At 36.6% G+C, this 21274-nt stretch overlaps 1 protein-coding gene across 1 annotated transcript in view; it reads left to right on the top strand.

Annotated features, from left to right (window-relative positions):
* Nucleotides 1-21274, top strand: part of ABCA12 (ATP binding cassette subfamily A member 12) — a 793480-nt gene that overhangs the window by 543448 nt on the left and 228758 nt on the right. Inside the window, exons 52-53 of the mRNA XM_044075367.1 lie at nucleotides 1-20; nucleotides 13148-13289. The exon at nucleotides 1-20 is cut by the window's left edge and continues 217 nt beyond it. Of these exons, the coding sequence (XP_043931302.1) occupies nucleotides 1-20; nucleotides 13148-13289 (162 nt within the window). The remainder of the gene's footprint in view (nucleotides 21-13147; nucleotides 13290-21274) is intronic.

Genomic DNA, 21274 nt, shown 5'->3' with positions numbered 1-21274 from the left:
CTGATACAACCCTTGAAGAGGTAATGGCTCTCAAGTTACAGTACAGTTTCATCATCTGTTAGAATGAGTTTTTGCAGAGTAGGAAGGACTACACTAGGTCCCAATGTTACTTTCCACATATGATCCCCATCCAATTAGAACATCTGGCAGTGCTTACCTGTGCTTTAAATGCTGTGTTTGTGCTGTTCTTGTAAAGGAAAGATCAAAATGAGAGTGAGTATATTACATACTAGAGGCTGATTACAAGCATTTATTAGACCATTTCTTACTTTTTTGCTTATCCAATACCTGGGTCCCCATAAAAAGCCTTTTGCTGGTGTGACTTAAACTTAATTCCAGCTCCAATAATCTAATTATTAAAAGAAACACAGGGTTAGTTTCTGAATTACATAACCATAATAAAAAATATATGTTTTTAGGATGCTACAATAGAAAGAGATGAAAAATTAATGTTATGCAGAAGTGATAGTCAGTCCAAATGCATACATTCCTGAAGACAGCAGTGGTGTATGGAGCTAAATTCCTTACTGATGTCCATAAAATGTTGTTATGCAGCAGGAGATGGAACAAGACAGTTGTTGAGCAGTTAGAAAGCTTGACAAAGGATATACAGGTACTGTTTATGACATTGATAGAATCCATTTTGCTTACAGGAAAACAAATCTGATAGCATTGTAAAGGCTTTGGCCAGGGAATGAATTATATAAATACAAATACAAATATAGCACACACACACACAGACACACACACACACTTAAGTATTAGTCCATTCTGAATTGTGAACAAACAGTACAAGACTTGCAGGGTAATCTACAGCATAATCCCAGTAGTGACCGATGGCCTTAACGCTTGGGTACATAATAATAAATATTTTTACACAGTCCAGCCTGTGTTATTACACTTATGGAATGGCATCTTTCATTTTTTTTTTAGCTCCCAGCCATCAGCTGCCACAAGTTCATTTCCTCATTTTACCAGGTCTACTGTGCCAGTCTTAAACTTCCCAGGGATCTACCTGACCCATGACAGGAGCAGGAGAGGAGATGAAAGGAGCTTGTTTGGTGTTACAGATTCATAGAATATTTAGATGCCTAGCCTTACATTTCCATAAAGGTTTTAATCCTTATATGTCAGTATGAGTAAGCCAGAGACTAAAACATTTGCATAATACCCTTATGCATGAGGTACAAGGGTGTTAAACCAGGGGTGAATTTGCAGTTACCATCCATTCATCCAGACTACATTTAAATAGTGTAAGAGAAATACTTTGCTTTATGTGGAGCATGTCCTAACCCACTGCACCATGGCAGCCTTGCGAGCTGTGCAAAGACTGCCTTTCGGAGGTGCATGAGCACTTCTGCCCATGCCCAGCCTCCTAACCAAGTGGCACCTCACTTACAGCACCAAGCACAGCAGACTCTTCACACTGCTGTTGCAATAAGCCAGGGAGGCTCCTTCCCTCCCCAGTGAGCAGGCATTGACTCCTTACTTCCATAATCCACTGCTTGGTACCTACAGCTTCCCCATAGGGGGAATTTTATGTGAGCCTTGAACATATTTGCACAGCCTTGCTACCCAATCAGATTGTTTGTTTTTCTGATCTTATTTCATAGGTATACAGACAACTGTAGCTGAATGCCAGAAATGAATCAGCATGGTTTTGGGGAAAGATAGCTTTACAAGAGTTCCTTTAATCTTAGAAATCTTTAAGATAAGGGATGTAGAATGTGTAGATAAGATGAATTTTATACCCTATAGTACAATAAGATGGTGTCAGGATTCAAGGTGGAGTTTAGTAAATTTTCTAGTGTATTGCTAGTGTCAAAAATTCTTTCATTTATATATTTGTCTGCTTTTGGTAAAGCACACTTCACAAAATGTGTGCGTTAGGCTCAGTCCAGGTGAGTACAATGACTAAATCAATTGCATGACAAAACTGGTAAATGCATTATTCATAACATCAGTAAATTAGAATATCAACAGACAAATAATGTATTATTCATAACATCAGTAAATTAGAATATCAGCAGACAAATAATGGTATAATAACAGAAAATAAAGACTGTACAGCATGGCATCATATTTTCACTAGCTGGATGTGTATGCTAGAAGAAAAACAAATGCAGAAAATGAATAAGAGGCTCCTCATATTTGTAAAGAACATCAAAGATGCATAGTCTACCCATGTTGTTAATTGTGGAGGGAGTAACTGAAGTCATGAATGTCTGTAGTAATTCAAGAAGTGATAGAAAGTCAGCAGTGCATTTGTGGAATGTATGTAGCATACTTGGGCATAACACTGTATAACTCCATAAGAAATTATTAAGATAAAATGGAGTGAAAGAAGATGGCTAAGAAGAAAAGAGAAAAAGCAGATCATCTTATCAAATGGATGTTGCGTAACAACATTGGAGATAGTGAAAAGGTGAGAAAGTGGGAAGTTTTATGAAAAGCTTTAGTAGAAAAGTATCTGACAGAAGAAAAAGAAAGGAAATTCTATACTGTGTGATCATGCCTGAAAAAAGCAGCTATAACATTTTATTTATTTATTTATTTCCAGTTTAATAACTGGGGAGGTCCACTGGGCCCAGTGAGCTCGTTTTCAATGGAGGCCTGAGGAGAAAAGCTCCGCAGTACAAAGTTACAAAATTACAAATACAAATGCAATACAAAAATTGCAGCCATATTATAAACAAGCTAGATTCAAAATAGAATACATGTGCAAAAGAAAGAAAGAAAGAAGAACATTGTATGTAATATTTGCTTAAATCAAAAATAATCTGAGGCTTCGCAGGTAATGAGCTTGACCCCTAATAATAGTAACTAAGAGGCGCTAGAGTTAGAGATAGGAGAACAAGGTGGGTAGAATGCAGTTACATTTCCATTTGGAGGAGAGGTAGAAGTGGAGCTTAGTTTTAAAGTTATCTTTATTTTGTATTGTCCTTAGGGAGGGGGAGCGCATTCCATTTTCTGGCTAGGGAAAAAGAGAGAAGTTGACCTGTGGGTCTTTTGTGTTTATGGACTGTAATTAAGTTTCGGTGTTCATATCTAAGTGTTCTCTTTGGGATGTATAGGGGTAGGATGTTAGCGAGTGTGGGGCATGAGTTGGGGTTGAAAATTAGTCTATGGGCTGTGGTAAGTTGGAAGAAGTCCAAATAGTTAGGGAGTTCTAGCCAGTTTAGAGAATGGAAGGCAATGCAGTGATGGGAAGAGTGTTTGGATTTAGTGACAAATTTAGAAATTTTATTGTAGCAATTTTCAAGTTTAGAAGAGGTGGCTAAGGATAGATTGGTTAGCAAGGGGGCCCCATTCATTAGGCAGGGGAGTAGGTAGGTGGAGGCAAGTGCATGTCTGGTGGAAGGGGAGAGGAAGGGGTTGTTTCTGTATAGCAAGCCAAGTATTTGGTGGGGTTTTTTTGTGTTTAGCTGTATATGGGTGTCAAAATTTGAGGTGTTCATCTATAGTAACACTGAGAAGTTTGGCGAAAGGAACAACTTCGATAGGAGAGTTATTGTGGCTGAGGACTTGAAAGAAGCTTTTATCAAGAGGAAAGGATTTAGAGAGAGGGAATATTAAGATTTTAGATTTGTTAGCATTCAGAGAAAGGTGGCTATGGAGCATCCAGTTTTCTGTGGTTGAAAAAGCAGTCTGAGTTTTGGCTAAAAGATCAGGGAAGTTGGTGGCAGAGCAGACTAAGTTAGAGTCATCTGCATATTGTATAATTTTGGCATTGGGAATGGCCAAGTGAAATGTATTGATAAGCAACACAGAGCCAAGAATAGATCCCTGGGGTACCCCTGTGGGAGTCTGAAGAAAGGGAGCGGTACCTTTTCACCATTTGACAGCCTGAAATCTGTCAGATAAGTACTTGAGAACCAGGATAGATTTTTTCGGGAGAGATGTAGGTTAGAAAGGTGACTCAGAAGATGGGTATGGGAGACAGTATAAAATGCCTTGGCAAGATCTAACAGTACAGTTGATACTATGTTCCCAGAATCACAGGCTTGACTGACTGTGTCTAGAAAAGAGAGAAGAGCTGTTATAGTGCTATGGCCAGGTCTGAATCCATGCTGGGTAGGAGTAAGAAGCTTATTTTCAGTTAAGAAAGGCATAAGTAGGAGGTGGATACATTTCTCTAGGATCTTAGAGATTGAGGAGAGGATAGCTATAGGGTGGAAATTGGAGATATTAGTGTTTTTGCCACCTTTGTGGCGGGGGAGAATATAAGCTGATTGCCAGAGTTTGGGGACATAGGACACCTGTAAGGATCTGTTAACTGAAATGCTAATAGGTAGTACGATCCCATCAGCAGCAGACTTAAGAAAGAAGGAGGGAATGTTGTCAGGGGCATTGGAGCAGGGTTTTAGTTTAGACAGAAGTCTTTTTATGAGGTTAGTAGATATGGGTTTAAGCTCAAATGGGGGGAGGTTTAGAGTCAGAGATCGGGGAGGGGGCGGAGGCATGGGAGATGTAGTATGTTGGGGAGGTTATTCTTAGGAACAGTCTTGGTTAGTTCTGATATTGTGTTAATAAAAAAGGAGTTAAAAGTGGAGGCTATTTCTAGATCAGATTTGCTTGGGTCTGGGCAGGGATTGTTTTTGGTGCCTGGGGTGAGAAGTGAATTGATAGTGTTGTAGAATAGTCTTGGGTTTTTTGAGTGAGTGGACTGGAGTTTGATATAGTATGACTTTTTGTCTCTGATAATTTGTTTTTTTTGCGAGGTTACGGTTATTGAAGTAGGGTATCTGTGAGTTTGTCTTTTTGGTAAAGTTTCTATGCTTTGTCTCTTTGGCACATTATTTGCTTGGTATCTTTAGTAAGCCAGGGGGCAGTATTGGTTTTTATTCTTTTAGTTCTTGAAGGGGTTAGGGAATTTAGAGTATTTAGGAAAGTTGGGTTAAAAAAGTCAGGAGCATTGTCAAATGGAAGAGATTTTAAAATATTCCAATTTATTTGTTTGAGGCAGTTTGAGAAAATTTGGGGGTCAAAGTTACTGAGGTTACGTGTGTGTACCTATTGAAGTTGATGCGGGAGGGGTTGACTGGTGAATGAAAGCTGGGAGGTGGTCACTAATGGAGTTGGGGAGGGTTCCAGAGTTGGAAATTTTGTTTGGATGGGAGACTGGGATCCATTCAAGAGTGGACCCTGGGGGTTTTGTTTTGTTAGGCCTGGTAATGGAGTGGATTATTTGGGTAAAGTTGAACAAGTTGATAGAAAGGGAAGGTATAGAGGTATTCATTTTATTCCAATCTATGTTTATGTCCCCTAGTATATAAGTTTCAAGGTTTATTTTTGTTGATGCCCATAATAAAATATCTCCCAGGATTGGGGTGTTATTCCCTGGTGGAATATATATGGCTTTAAGGCATAGGCTTTTGTCATTGTTCATTTGCAGTAGGCCTGCTACTAGCTCTGCTTTACTTAACTGAGGAATGGGATGTGGGAAGGGGATTATGGAGAGAAGGTTGGAGTAGAAAAGGGTGACACATCCAACTTTTCTATTTGTGCAGTCACACCTAAGAACCTGGAATCCAGAAGGTAGAATTTCAGAGTCAGAAACATGGGGCTTGAGCCATGTCCCAGAGATGGCGACTATGTCAGGTTGGTTGAGGCTCAGCCAAGCATGAAAGTGAGATATTTTGTTATAGAGACTCTGGCTGTTGATAGTGAGAAGTTTAAGGGTTTTTTGGGGGGAGGGATGATTTGAGTGAAGGGTATTGTTGTCTGGGGAGGAAACAGGTCCAGGGTTAGGTTGAATATCCCCTGCTAGGAAGACGAAGTTGGAAGGGGAAAGTCTTAGTGTTTTTTGTTTGGTTTTAAGGTAATCTTAAAAGTGTATTATTCATTTTGTTATATGTGGTTTACTGTAGTTGGGATCACTTTCATTTTAAAAAGGTGGATTGGAGAGGGCTAATACAGAGGAGGTGAGATGGAGAAGGGGTGTTTGGTAGCTTGATGGGGATATGGGTTGTAAGTTAGAGTTTTGGAGGTATATGCAAAAGGAGGAGGGAGTTGGTTATTAGTGCAGGAGGTTGAAAGGTATAGGGGGATTAAAAGCATTAAGAGGGTTAAGTGAGTATGGGGGTTTGGAGTACCGTAGGAAGCATTGTGGTAAGGTTGTGGATCAATTAGGTTGAGATTTGCTAGTAGGACTAGGTAGGGGGGATGTGAATGAGTAATGTAAATTAAGAGTGTATAGAAGAGAGGGGGAGGGAATAGGGGAGGAGGAGGATTGATTGGTTGGATGGAGCTGGGGGGTGGGGCACTGGTTAGAATAAAAGTAGGAATAGTGGGGGTGGGTGGAAATAGGGGGCAAGGTAAGGGAGCAAAGTGAGCCCAAAAGGCAAACAGAGCAGGTAGAGCCAGTCCTCAGGAATTTGTCAAAAAACCTATCTGTGAGGAATCCCAGAGAAGTATGTATTTCACTGTCTCTACTGGCCAGATAATTGTAGGCAAAAAGGGAAAGCTGAAACCGAAAATTGCTACTAATGTGGGTCTAGAGGGTATAGACTGAAATAAGGGGGAGGGGATATGGCCCTGTATACTGTACTTGCCACTGCAGAGACTTACAAACTGTCAAAAATGGTTTACCTGTTATCATAGAAAATGCACGTACAGGTTCTATTTTTATTTTACTATTTGTTGTTGTCACCGCTGAAATCAGAAGGAAGTCTTTCCAGGAGAGGATCTGTGTTCCCATGTCTTAGGAAGCTAGGCTGCAGGGAAAGCACTGTTTGTTTAAATGATGCTATCTGTGGAAGAGAACAGGGAGAGAGAGAGAGCAAAAATCAGTTAAGGATAAGGAAGGAATAAAAAAGATCTTAGTTAGAGCCATAGCACTTTAGTTTAGGCAGTTACTCGAGCAGAAAGAAACAATGCCGAGCATTAGCAGTGTCAATTAGCAACACTATGGTGATTGAACAAAGGTCGGAAACTGGGCAGCCCTATATACTATGTATTAAGCAGAATGTAGCTTATTTTCAGTTTTGCAAAATTATATGGGCACAGCTGTAATATTATTAAATCAGCCAATTAAATGAGCACAGCTGTAATATTATTAAAGCGGCTGAGGGACAGGTTGACTAGGGAGGTCTTTACAAATCTGAGCTCAACTTCTACTGTATCACTTGAAGAACAAATAAATCTAAAGGCTTTCAATTAAATGCTTATAGAGTAAGCGGTAGGTATAACAAATTGTTGACACAAATAACACACTAAACCTTGATTAAGGAGCTTCAGTTTAACATATACAAAAAGCTGCTATCGCGCAAAGTCAAGTTCCGATTATAGCACAATACAGCTCCTTTTGCACTAACAGCAAAGCTAGCAATTTCCCAACCAAGAAGGCATAAATTAAATGGCACAGGGAGGTCTAAGCACTAAATACATTTAACATCACACATATACACAGTTAACAAAGCAAATTGCAGTAATTCTATAGCACAAAATGGCTCACTTTTACTTATAAGGCAGTATAACAATTTATCTTCCAAAAGTGGTATTAATTCAAAATAAAAGACAGCAGGCAGGTCTGAGCATTAAAAACACATTAAAATCATGGATAGTTACTTTAATGGCAGTAAACGCTACAGCAGAAGAATGCTGTAATTGCAACTGCACTGCCGATTCTCCGCACAATGGTTAAATGTGCAGATGTACAGCATGGAGACTACTGATATGAAACTGAGTTATAGAAGCAAAAATAATCTGATATTCCAGTACTGTTAGCACAATTATTGATTAAAATAGTAGTAAAAATTCAATTTGACTTATTTGGCAAGCATACAGCATTTGGGGCTTGAGGAGGAGTGAGACTACTTTTAAAAATGCCACGTTTTCTGGGCCAGGTATTACAAAACCGTTGCCCTCAGCTGATTGGTCAGACAGGGGGCTGAGTGAACATCAGGAAACCTAAAACATAATAGTTCCTAGCTGGAAGTTTGGTGGGGAGGGGCAATGATTGCCTTTGAGACTATGCACACACTGAGCCACTCCTCAGGAATTTGTCCAAAAACCTATCTATGAGGAAGCCCAGATAAGTGAGTATGTATTTTGCATTCTCCACTGGCAAGATAATTGTAGGCAAGAAGGGGAGAACGAAACTGAAAATTGCTACTAAGGTGGGTCTAGGGGATATAGACTGAAATAATGGGGGATACGGCCCTGTACACTGTGCTTGCCACTTCAGAGACTTACAAATTGTCTGAAAAAATTATTTGCTTGTTATTATATAAAATGCACAAATATTTAAACTTGAGAAAGTACTAGGAGCTGTAACTCTTCAGATATCATATATGTCAAGCATTTTTGTGAGATGAGAAAGAAGAGGTAAGTATGAATCTACGAAGTCGAGATTAAGAGTATAATGCCAATCTTTGTTAATTTAGAGGCAACCTTTTTAAAGCAGACCAGAACTAAGAAGGCTGAAGATCATTAGTGCATTCACTCCTTCTCTAATTACCAGCTTAATCCAGTTTGCAGTCATACTGGAGAAAGCAGCTATCCCAGAACTCTTTGGAAGCAAAGCAGAATAACTGCTCCAAAAAAGATGCCAGAGTGCTATAGGAAACATAGATAATTGCACATGTACACTTATACATATACCTACATTCATGCATCCATGGCACACACACCTGTTGGGAATTTGAAGGCACTCCAATATCCCTATGACATGTCTTTAGGATGTGAATGGAAAACAGGGCACCTAGCAAAATTCCACATAGACATGGGGAGGGCATGCCAATGCTGCAAAGAAGGCACCTCTGTTGGAATCAAACTGGAGACCTAAGTGCTGTGAGGCAGTAAAGTTAACCACTGTATCATTATGCCATTCAAGCTGGTAACAGATCTCTATGGATATATGTGCTAAATTTTATAAATGAAGATTTTCCATGCATAACATATTACATCTAAGTCAAACAGTAAGAACAAGTCTTGTAGCAGAAGCTGGTCTGGCAATGAGACTGGCTCAGGAAACAGAATGCCAGGATGTGCCAATAGCGCAGCAACTAATTGATCAGTGCTGGGAAATGACAGATTTGTAAGGTAAAGAGCAGACAGGCACTACACAAATATGTAGACTGTAATTCCAGATTGCTAGATGAATGTGTCAGTAGAAAGAATGCATGTAATGCCAGAGCATTACATGAATGTGTGAGTACTGACAATGTATATAATTCCAGAGCTATGATCAGCTGGAGACATTTTGTTTTTTCCTCAGCTGGAAGTTTGGCATTTATAATGTGGAATAGATTTTGGAAGACTTAGTAGCAGACAGCTCTTAGTAAACGAAGGGCATATTAATAAGATACTGCGGGAGTGTTTCAGGCAGAAGCCATTATAAAATTAAAAATGTTATTTTTACTATAACAAGAGCATCTGCAATAAATAGTAATTTGGAATCAGCAATCTTACACATTATTTTAGTTACTTACATTTTACAAAATTTTGGCACACAGTTCTGAGTACCCAGCATTAAAGAACAAATTATTCTGAATAGTCAGTGGCAGAAATCGTGACTGATACATTGTATATTTGAGTACTAATGTGCAGTTTGTGGACAATATTAGAGATAAGCTGATGAACGAGACTTTTAAATCTATTAACTGATGTCATGTGGTGAACTAAGACATAATCTTTTGGTTTATGCATAAACTACAATTACCTTTAAACATTTTCCCTTTTTGTTATGTCACATACCACTAGTCTCTTCACTTTTGAAATAAATTCCTTTTCATGAATATATATCACTCCGAACTGTCCATATAATATTTTTACTCCCTATTGTCTCAATTGTTTTCTTTTTTTCTTCCTTTACACATCTTGTATCTAACAAATATTTTGTAACTACACTTATTTTTAACACCATTCAGTCACTACCATACCTGCAATATCATTTGAAGCCTATAATGCCAAAACTCCGTCATCCCTTCCCTTTTATTTGAATCCTTATTTCATTTTTTTTATTTTTATTCTCTTTAAGTGCCACCCCCCCCCCCCCCGGCATGGACTTATCATTTTCTTCCTCTTTTTCTCCTGTCACAAATTCTTCCTCTTCCTTTTCTTCACTTCCTGATGTTGCATATCTGTTTTTGACTTGCAGTGTAGTACTTTATGTTTATAAAATATTTCATATCGGGGGCGGAGCCAGTATGGCCATCTGGTAACAGCACCAGTTCAGAGCTCTGTAAACTATATATTTAGACAAGAATTCAGTTAAAATATATTAGTAATTCTTATCAAAATGTATTAATAATAGTTCAAACTGCAAGACTACCAAAGTTGATGATCCTATTCGGAGAAATTCCTGTCAAATTATTAGAGACTTTTTTTTCTGGTGAATCACGAACAGCTCCAAGCACTCTCAAGCAAATACAGCATTGAAAAAAAGAACTGCAGCAGGTGGCCACTACTTTACAAGTATTGTCTTTAAAAATAGATGACTTTCAAAATCTAGAAAACCTTCACAAAACAGCATGAAACAAACTGAAGTTTTTAAGGAGCTATTACAACCACATCAGAATAAAATCTCTGATACAGAAAATGCTTTAACTGACATTGATGGGAGGTTGAAAGAAGAAGAATTACATACTGAATCCCTTCTTAAACAAAATACATGGTTACAAAATAAACTGGATGACCTTGAAAACCAGGAAATGAGGTGTAATATAAGGATATTTGATCTCCCTGAGAAAACAGTGGGCAAGGACATTATATGTTTTTTTAACTCCTAGATCCCAGAAATTTTAAAACTGCAAGAAGTTTTATCTTATGGTATTGAGAGAGCTCATAGAACAATAGGAAAACCAACATCTACTTCTTCCTCATCAACACAGAGATCACTTGTCATAAAATTCATAATCATACCTGGATAAAGAACTTGTATTAAAGACAGCATGGATAAATGCCCCTTTGAGATTTAATCAAAGCTACATCAGGTTTGACAGTGAGTATTCTGCCAAAGTTTTAGAAAGGAGGAAAAATGCTGGCCACTTATAAAGTTATTAAACGAGAATAACATTAAAACTCAAATAATGTATCCTGCAAGAATTAAAATTAATCTCTCTGATGGACCAATAATCTTTAACAGTCTAGACGAATCATCTGCTTTTATTAAAAACAACAGTTTAATTTCCACTTCTGAGGACATGAACTGTTCCAATTATATCTTAGAGGTCATCTGAAAAAATACTTTGACACAAAAAAGAAGCAAAAGACTGAAATTGCATCTGTTATTAATCTGACTTTTCACATTGGACATGAACTAAGTTGACTTTTATTCATCTAATTATTAGATTTTGATTTTAGTTAACATCTAATAATAACTCTTTAATAATATCATAAGCAGGCAATATTAAATGAAAATAACAAATAATCATATAGTTCTTAATAAGTTTCTATAACAATATTAAGTTATTAGCTTATGAAACTGAGTGTCTGATATTGTAATATGGTGGGATGTTCTTACTACTGCTGAATGTTATATATGTCTTATCTTAATAACTAACATAAATAAGCCTTAGTTTATAAAAAAATAGCTTATTTTATTTGATTTATACTTTTACAAGTAAAAAGAGCCTGGAGACTCAATGTGGGTTTACCTGTTGTGATGCAGCTACTGTATTTACTTAGAAAATGGCTGTGAGGCTCCAAGACGTTTGTTTTGGCTTTTTTTTTTTTTACATGCTTAATTCGAACTGTTACACTTAAAATCACTTCTGTGGTTTAAACTGAAGTTTTATTCACCTCAAGGAGCTTCACAAGCCATTTTTAAACTGTGCATGTTTATTAAAATGACTGTGAGATTCTTTAGCCTTTTTTATGCTGTAACACTTATATATTCAAATAATATATATTAACAAATGGTCTGAGGAAGCCTTTTGGCAAAAGTGCTTACCTATTTTCATGTGCCTGAATAAAAGATACTTGGTTTTATCCAGAACGAGTTATCTTTGGATGTTTTAATACTTTTGCTGTCTAAATGGTATTTAATTGAAGCTGGAGACTTTATTTCGTGCTGGGTTGCTCCTAAGCATTATTATTTATTTTATTCACAAACATAACTTATACAAATATGTACCTGACATTTCGGCAGATAAATCAAACGAAAAACTCTATCACAAAGTTAACATTTTGTCTTGTTGCAAAATGCAAAGCACAAATGAGAAACAAAAACTTCTGAATGTCGAAAATTCTCATATAAATCAAAAGCTTGCCTAAGTTTCAAACAAATGTTAATCCCACATCAAACAAATTCACATGGGAAATTATGTATAGAGAGATGTCTGTGTTTGTGTTGTAGTGTGTGTGTTTTACAATTAAGAAATAATATTGTAATATTATTCTTTCTTTACAAATTTGTTTTAATTCTCAAAACTTCACACCTTCCTGTTGACTCATTATTTCATTATTTTCTTCTTCCTGTTTTTGATTGCTTTTTTCTGGGTTTTAATTTAGAAATTTGTAGTAGAAGAGACTCCAGAATGGTAAAATACAACTAAATCATGTTAATGTCTCCTTATGTCTGAGAACGGAGTGCTACAGGAACCAAAACAGATTAAAATGTTCACAGATGTTCCATCTACTGTAACACTACAGTGTTGTTTCTTAAAACAAGCTAGTCAAAATAACATGGTAAAATGACATGGTCAGAAAGTGGCAAGAATATTTCATAAACATATTATAAACTGGTGTGCATTAATCTGGTTCTTGCCCATCCTGCTTAATCCAGTTTCATAGTCATTTAAGGCAGATGGAGTCTTTCTCAGCATTCAGTGGATACAAGGCAGATATACTAATCTTGGGCAAGGCAGTAGTCCATTGCAAAATGTATGCGCGCACACACACACACACACACACACACACACACACACACACACACACACACACACACACACACACACATGCGCGCATGCACATGCTGTGCTGCTCAAGTTTGAAAAACAGTAAACTATAAATTTCATAGCTAGTTATTTAACAACAAATATTTCCATACATAATAGTAATTACTTAATTTTTACCTTTAGACATTCCCTTTCCTCAAAGATTTTCATTATTTGTGTATGTTTATTAACATTCAGAAACTGTCTTTTAGTTTTTTTATTTTAATTAATGTTTATTTTGCTGTCCTCCTCCCAAATTTATAAAGGTTTTCCTCAGGCTCACTGAAAATTCTGATGTAGAAGAAGGTGGGATTGCATGGTCCAAATCCCGATCAGTAATATCCATCCCAAGTAATAATGGTCCAGTCTCTGATGCATCTTCAGTGAGCAGTTATGATATTACAGATGGTAAGTGCCTGTGTTCTTTGTGGTTATTTTTTTACATGCTTGACCATTGTGGAACAATTAATATAATTTGGTTGTCCTTCTGGAATTCTAAGATAAGTTGCTTTGTTATCACCAGCACCACATCCTTTGGTTATAATCTGCAATATTGTGATACGGTTATCAGTAATAACATGAAATGACATGAGTCAGAGTCTATGAGAGAATTTAAACAATTTCTCATCAAAGCTCATTTCAGGAATTCCCCTTTTCATCAAACATGCATAATCTACCTTGTATGACCTCAGGCAGTTTATATAAAGTAATCTCCCTGCATGGGAGGGGTGTGGGAACCTTGTGCCCCAATCACCCACCATTGTCATTTCTTTGCTTAGGGAACATCAATGTGCAAGGCTTCAATGCATGCACTGCTACAAGTAAAACACTAATTTGAGAGTTTCATCATATCATTTTGTCATTTGATCTAAGTATCATCAAAGAGTAAATCTATGGAATTGTTGTGAGGCAGGCATTATTTATAGTCTGTTCACACTCATAAATATGGCCAGAACACAAGTCAGCATTACAGTGACCACTAAAGAAGTGACAATGTGCTCCATTGTCTTAGGCACTATAGCCCCCTTTGGCAGCTGAGAAATTCTTACAAGCAAAATACTGACCAGAAATTGGGCTGTAAGTGTTATATAACAATTGACAAAATTATGCAGCCAGAAGACTGAAGGTAAAGTCTTATGAAATTAAAAAAAATAAAAACTATCAACTTGTGGATTTATTTATTTTACATTTGTGCATTGTAGTAACTTGGACAATTGGATGGGGAACATGAAATTCATCCCTGTTTTGGCACATGTGTCTCCGATGGACCCAGGCAGCCTGTAAATTTGCTTGTAAATGTTTCAACTCCCAAAACCCTGCTTACACTTATCAAGGGTACCAGAACTTGTCAGAGATATGGGATGAATGGCTAGGCTTAAAAAGGCCTTTGTGGTCATTACTAGTAAACACATATGAACCTGTGAACCTATAGATCACTACTGACTAATTTCAGACTCAGCCATGATTACCTATTTAAGCAATAAACATGAGCTTTTAACAAAACAGTGATACACAGGGACAAATAAATTTAATTTTTTTTTACATTTAAGTCCAATGTCACAGATCCTTTGGTTATACAATGTTAAGGACATTTTCATGAAAAAGCAGTTTGTCTTTTGGTTTCAGGATTTCTTTATCCATGTGCTCTGATTTCTTTTTCATGTTTACAGTACCTACATATAAAACATTCTGGGCTTAACATTATCATTGTCTTATAATTGACAAGAGAACTTTCTCTCTCTCTCTCTCTCTCTCTCTCTCTCTCTGTCTCTCTCAATATTTCATAATTTCTAGGTCTTAATACTGTGACGTGCAAACATTTTTAGCACAACTAGATACACTACACAAGAATTAATAAAAAAACTCACAAACTTTAATGAAGATGCATGCCATGCCTAATTTCATTCATTATGCCCATGCAAATTGCATTGCTTTCTCTTGTCTACATAGCTGTATTCATATAGCTTGTTTGCTTAATATTCTATGCATCCTATTCTTGAATTAAGACAAAGACAAAGTAATTGGAATTAATGGCAAGTGATGGGGGGGTTAGGATTCATTAGCAGAACAAAGGAACAAAAGTCTCATTTTAAAATGGTTTCTGCTACAAGTGTGTGAGTCTCAGGTTCTTAAGCACCACTGTCTTGAAGCCAGAGAATCCAGCATCTTGTAGCTCATACACGCTGCTGCTCATGTTCAGACCTGAGTATGAGTTCTGGCAAGCAGCTCCTGTACCTCACCTGAGAACATTATTTGAGTATGAGCATGGTAAATCTGGCTGTAGGGAGGGAGAGGGAGTTGGTGTGGAGATTAAAGCAGTGACTGGGAAGGGGATTTAGGATTATGGAACAGGACCGTGATTTTAAGGTTAGGGAGAAGGAGGCAGGAAACAGATTTCAAGGTTAAGTAGGAAGATGGTAGTTTTATGTTTAAGGAGCAGGAAGGGAGTTTAGGGTTGGGGCGATTTGGAAATTTTGGGATGGAGGTTGAGTTGTAGGTTTAGAGAGTGATTGAGGACTTTATGTTTAAGGAGAGGAAGTGGCGGTTTAAGGTTAGGGTATGAGAAATCAGATTAGAAACCAGGTGGGAGTTCAAGGGTTACTGGTAAGGCTCTGGTAGTTCCATACATTTTAGAAGGTTTGGATTTTAGGATGCTTAAGTACTTAAGTAAGATTGAGCTAGTAGGAGTGACAGCACTTGACCTTTTGAGTAAGTGGTTGTAAGCAAGTGTATCAGAAGGAAATAGCACAGCAACACTTGTAGCAGACCCCTTAAAATATAAGCTGGTCCCATTGCTAGTCCATTTGAGACAAGGCTGCTGCAGAAATAGTGAACAAAATAATGTGCTTATGAAGCAGTGAATGTATGTTTTTTTAAACTGTTGAAAAAGATAGTAAAAAAATCAATGTTGTGGATTGCTTAGGGCCAGGAATGAGCTGAGAGTAGAAATGTCTCCCAAATCTCTTTAGTGTACATATTCTATTCAATTGCTTGTCATTCATAAATGCTTCCTTTAGGCTTCTATCTTTTTGGATGTAGAGGCCATGAAGATAGCTGCACAAACTTTTGCACAAAGGTCAAACCTCTTCTCATGTTTGGAGGAATATCATAATTTAGTTTATGGATTACATAATAGTTAAATCATGTTTGGAGGAATATCATAATTGAGTTTATGGATTACATAATAGTTAAGTCATGTTTCGAGGAATATCATCATTGAGTTTATGGATTACATAATAGTTGTCATGTTTGGAGGAATATCATCATTTAGTTTATGGATTACATAATAGTTAAGTCATGTTTGGAGGAATATCATAATTTAGTTTATGGATTACATACAAGTTAAGTCATGTTTGGAGGAATATAATTTAGTTTATGGATTACATAATAGTTAAGTCATGTTTGGAGGAATATAATTTAGTTTATGGATTACATAATAGTTAAGTCATGTTTGGAGGAATATCATAATTTTGTTTATGGATTACATAATAGTTAAGTCATGTTTGGAGGAATATCATAATTTAGTTTATGGATTACATAATAGTTAAGCCATGTTTGGAGGAATATCATAATTTAGTTTATGGATTACATACAAGTTAAGTCATGTTTGGAGGAATACAATTTAGTTTATGGATTACATACAAGTTAAGTCATGTTTGGAGGAATACAATTTAGTTTATGGATTACATAATAGTTAAGTCATGTTTGGAGGAATATCATAATTTAGTTTATGGATTACATAATAGTTAAGTCATGTTTGGAGGAATATCATAATTTAGTTTATGGATTACATACAAGTTAAGTCATGTTTGGAGGAATATAATTTAGTTTATGGATTACATAATAGTTAAATCATGTTTGGAGGAATATAATTTAGTGTATGGATTACATAATAGTTAAGTTATATTTAGAGGAATATCATAATTTAGTTTATGGATTACATAATAGTTAAGTAAGTAAACAATGATTATCCTATGGGATATAATTTGCATAAATCAGATAAATAACTTTCCCCATTCTTCACACCTGAGTAGCATACAAATGAAGACAGATTGCAGAATAGTGAAAATTATTAGCTAGTTCTTCTATCCTTGCATTAAGTCTGCCAACTATGAAACCCAAGAAGATGCAAACCAGTTGCTAAACCTTACATGAGTCATGTTTAATTGCAGGAGCACGTAAAAGCTATACTGTCAGTAGAAACCAGACTCAGGTTTAGCAGAACACAAGGCTGCCAAAAATTATTTTGATGACCACTTAAATCTAGATTTATATAATCACAGCCTCAGGTTTATACAAATAAATAAGTATATATGCACAATACATGATTTAATGGTTAAACATGAAAAATGAAAGTTAGAGTCTATATAGTTCTGAATCAGTATAACAAGGTTTCTCGCTCATATTTAGTTTGTTTTTCATGTACAGTTATGGGCATATTGTACCTTAGTGCTGTTTTCCCATTTATTTTCTTTTACTTGTTTATTTATTATTATACTTTTTAATTTAAGTTGCATGTAAGGTAGAATAAGTACATTATTTCATGAAATCCTTTCTCTCCTTTACCGCACAAAACCCAAGAGTAGTGCTCATGTTTTGTCAGATGCTTAACCCATTAGCCATCACCAATATGGTGCACAATGTGTTAGAGTACCCAACAGTAATTCAGGTTCTCTGACTCCTCTTTCTGGGGAATGCTTAATGTAAATTTCTGATAATTAATTCCCATGTACACTACGTGTAGCTGAATGATGTAAAATGACTAATTATCTCAGGTCTTCAGACATCCTTTCTAATCTTTGGTAAATAATCCACTGCTTAAGCAACATGTGTACTGTTACATTAGTAATAACGTAGCAGTAAGAAAGGCAATTCAACTAACCACCTTTGTGGAAAGAAGAAACACACATTTTATATATCAGGATTTTGAGTACATAATAGAATATGGAACCTCAATATGTCCTTATCAAAATATTGCACAAGAAATATCTGAAACTGTTAACATAATCAAATAAAAAACATTGCAGAAAAAAACATTGTAACATTTTAAATAACAGTGATTTTGCAAGGAGACTACCCTTTTATCATTCACCAATGAAAGAGCTCTGACTCTACACCCCTGGTCTCCAAATCCACTACCTCTGAGGTCAAACAGTCTTAAGAAAAAGGCAGCAAATCTTAAACAAACACACCTTTTCCTTTACTCCAGGTAGGCTAAGTTGGAGACACTGTTCACCTCACTCATCACCATTTCTATAGATGATGCAAAGTAGTGCATACATTTTGGAGCATGCCCTTAAAATGAATGCTACTTTGTCAACAGATCACTACACACATCTTTTTAGGGTGCGAGTAACTGATTTTATTATTTTTAAAGCATCAACAGCATAAACATGCATTCCAGTTTTTTTGGCATAACAGAAACAATTAATGGGTATTCAAAACTGACCCCACACTGATTTTCCTACAAAGCTCATGAAAAAATCTATAGGTTAGAAAATTACTACATTGATTAGATGACTGTAGATGATGTTTTCATCTAGGACACATTAAAATTTTTCAGTCTTTTTTAGCTAATTTTATCCCATGTTACCTGCCAAACATGAGTACTCTGAGATCAGTGGGCCCATTTAGTCCCCAGAGGGCAAAAGCTGATCATGGATATGATCCTCATTCAGAGCTATCAGTAGTCTTTTCTAGATTTATGCTGTAACTCTGCTCCCTGATGGCTTGACTTGGGCACCCATAACACCACAAGAGCTTGTTATGACCTTCCTTTCCTCTAAGTGCTCTACTGCCATCTTGTGAGGGCTATCATCACTGGGTTGGTAAACCAAGCTCATGTCTCCAGTTACAGCTGTATTGCCTACAAGCTTCCACTTGTATTGCTTGAAATAAAACACAAGACTGCTAATCTCTCCCCCAAAGTAAGCAAGCTTGCATTTACGGATTACTAATGCTCTCTCCTGCCAGGTTCTTACAGGGCCCAAGGTGCTAACTGTACTCAGGTCAGATGGGTCATAATCAGGGCTTTATCCTTGTATACCACAGAGTGAGTCCTTTTCAGTCTTTTTATTTCTGAGACTGAGCAAACTAATAAGTTATTTCTTATCCTAAGAGGTCTGCAAGACTTCTTGTATTTCAGCCCACCAAGATGGTACATTTACCAGAACAGCTGTGTGTTTTGCAGCCTAACTTAGTAAACAAAAAAAAAAACATGACTTTTTCATAAAATGGGCCTACATACCCTCATCCACAGAAATAAATGAATGCTTGAACATAGACAATCTGTGTGGCATTCATGTTAAAGTTATCCAATTCTTCACTGAAAGTCAGCAAAACAAATACTGTCCAGTAAAATGTTAGTGTATATGCAGCTTTCTTCTTCTTTTAGCTTTTTCCCGGTTAGGGGTCACCACACTGGATGTCCGCTCATGATTGGCAGTGAAGTTTTACAGTGTTGAGTTGCCAGCCCGGTGCCCAACCTTCCACGGAAGGCACACACATGCACGCACTCATGCCTAGCGCCAATTTAGAGTATCCCATCTACCTACAGCATGTCTTTGGGATGAAACCGGAGCACCTGGAGGAAATCCACACAACCACAGAGAGGACATGCAGACTCCACACAGAAGGCATCCCAGCTGAGGATCGAACCCAAGAACCTCTTGGTGTAAGGCAGCAATGCTAGCCGCTGCACCACCATGGCTGCCCATTAGTGTACATGCAGCTGTGAACATTTATAATGCCAGAGACACATTTTTAGTTTGTTTTATAATCTTGACTAATATAGCATAAACCAAAGATCCATTATGCTGCAGGCTGGCATATTTGTGAACATTCATTTTTGTCATGTCTCAAATTAAGTTGTTTTACACAACAAACCCATGCTTTAAAACCTGAATGGAGTATTTGCTGTTTTAATGCAGATGATAGTGTGGTGCACAATGTAAGTCTAAGGTTACCCAACACAGATATTTATTTAATTTCATATGAGGTGGACTGTTTTCACATCACTTGTTCCTAACAACAACAGAGCTGGTAATCTTCTAAACCAGATAGCATTTTAGAACAATGGAGGACAACACTGCAAGTCTAAGTGTTCAGATATCTTGTGGAGGCACAACACCCATAAACTTTATCATATTGCAGAATCCAAAAGGCGATCAACTTGTCAAGGCATCATTCCAGAACAAAAGAAGACAAAAGTATGGAAACTGCAAACCCATATTTTCCCATATCGGGGGGATGGCATCCCCAGAGGTTATATCATATTACAGAATCCAAAAGGTGTCATTGCCTAATTTCTCATTTCTGCTGAGGTCTCAATCACTTTTTGACCGAACCTTAATTATTAACAAATTCCTTAATTTCCCTGTTCAGTATAGATTCTGATGGTACCTCTGATATACCTCATTTGCATACGTGTTTTAATAAAGGCAGCTGGCACTAAAATGGACATATTTTTATGTTTTCTTTTTTCATCACAGGTAGGGAGGATGGTTGCAGCTCTCTCTCTCTCTCTCTCTATATATATATATATATATATATATATATATATATATATATATTTCATCATCTAATGAGAAGAAAGTGGAGTGTATATTCCCATGCCCAATACCTTCAAGACATAAGAAACTACTTAAAAAGCTAGATAGAAACTCTGACAGTTTATGAACTTAAATACAATACTGTGTATTGGCAATAAGGTTAATATCTGTTAAAAATCCTGATATCTAATACTGCTGAAGAAAAATCCAAAAAATGGAACATAATATATAATAACTAATGAAATGTGTTTGTGAAATATAGACTTGTTTTAAAGGATAATGCATATGTATGGATTTGTGTGTTTTTAACTTATTTGTGTATTGTTTAAAAAAAGAAAAATATAACAGAGGTACATCTATATATATTGTATGCAGCACAGTTGTACAAGTATGTGAATCATGTAGTCTGTCTCATAATTCACAGTCTTAAAGTAAAGGAAGTGGAGCTGGCAGTACAATTGTTCGTGTCCAAGGGATTCTTAAGTATTTTTGTTATGTATTTTTAAATACTTCATTATAGATTGGATTATAATGGACAGAATTATCCCTATCTATACATAAAAATACTCAGACCCTAATTCATCATGTTCCCTTAAAAGCAAAAAAGGTGATATAAAAGAAAAAAATAATGTGTGGAGGGTAAATATGTAACTTTAATGATTTTTAAAGATATGTAATCAATACAATTATATTGATAAATGCATAAGTATTGTTATTTACATAAGTAGATGATTGTTGAGCTGAGATAGAGAGACAAGAAAATCAGTGCCCCCTCCCCACAGCAGTATTGTTGGGTGAATATATCCAACCAGCACAGCGTGTCTGTGAAGGGAGACTATTGCT

The sequence above is a fragment of the Protopterus annectens genome, chromosome 6.part1 (genome assembly GCF_019279795.1).
Source record: "Protopterus annectens isolate FY-2018-M chromosome 6.part1, PAN1.0, whole genome shotgun sequence".
In the NCBI taxonomy this organism is placed as follows: domain Eukaryota; kingdom Metazoa; phylum Chordata; order Ceratodontiformes; family Protopteridae; genus Protopterus; species Protopterus annectens.
This window is presented reverse-complemented; position numbering and strand designations above follow the sequence as displayed.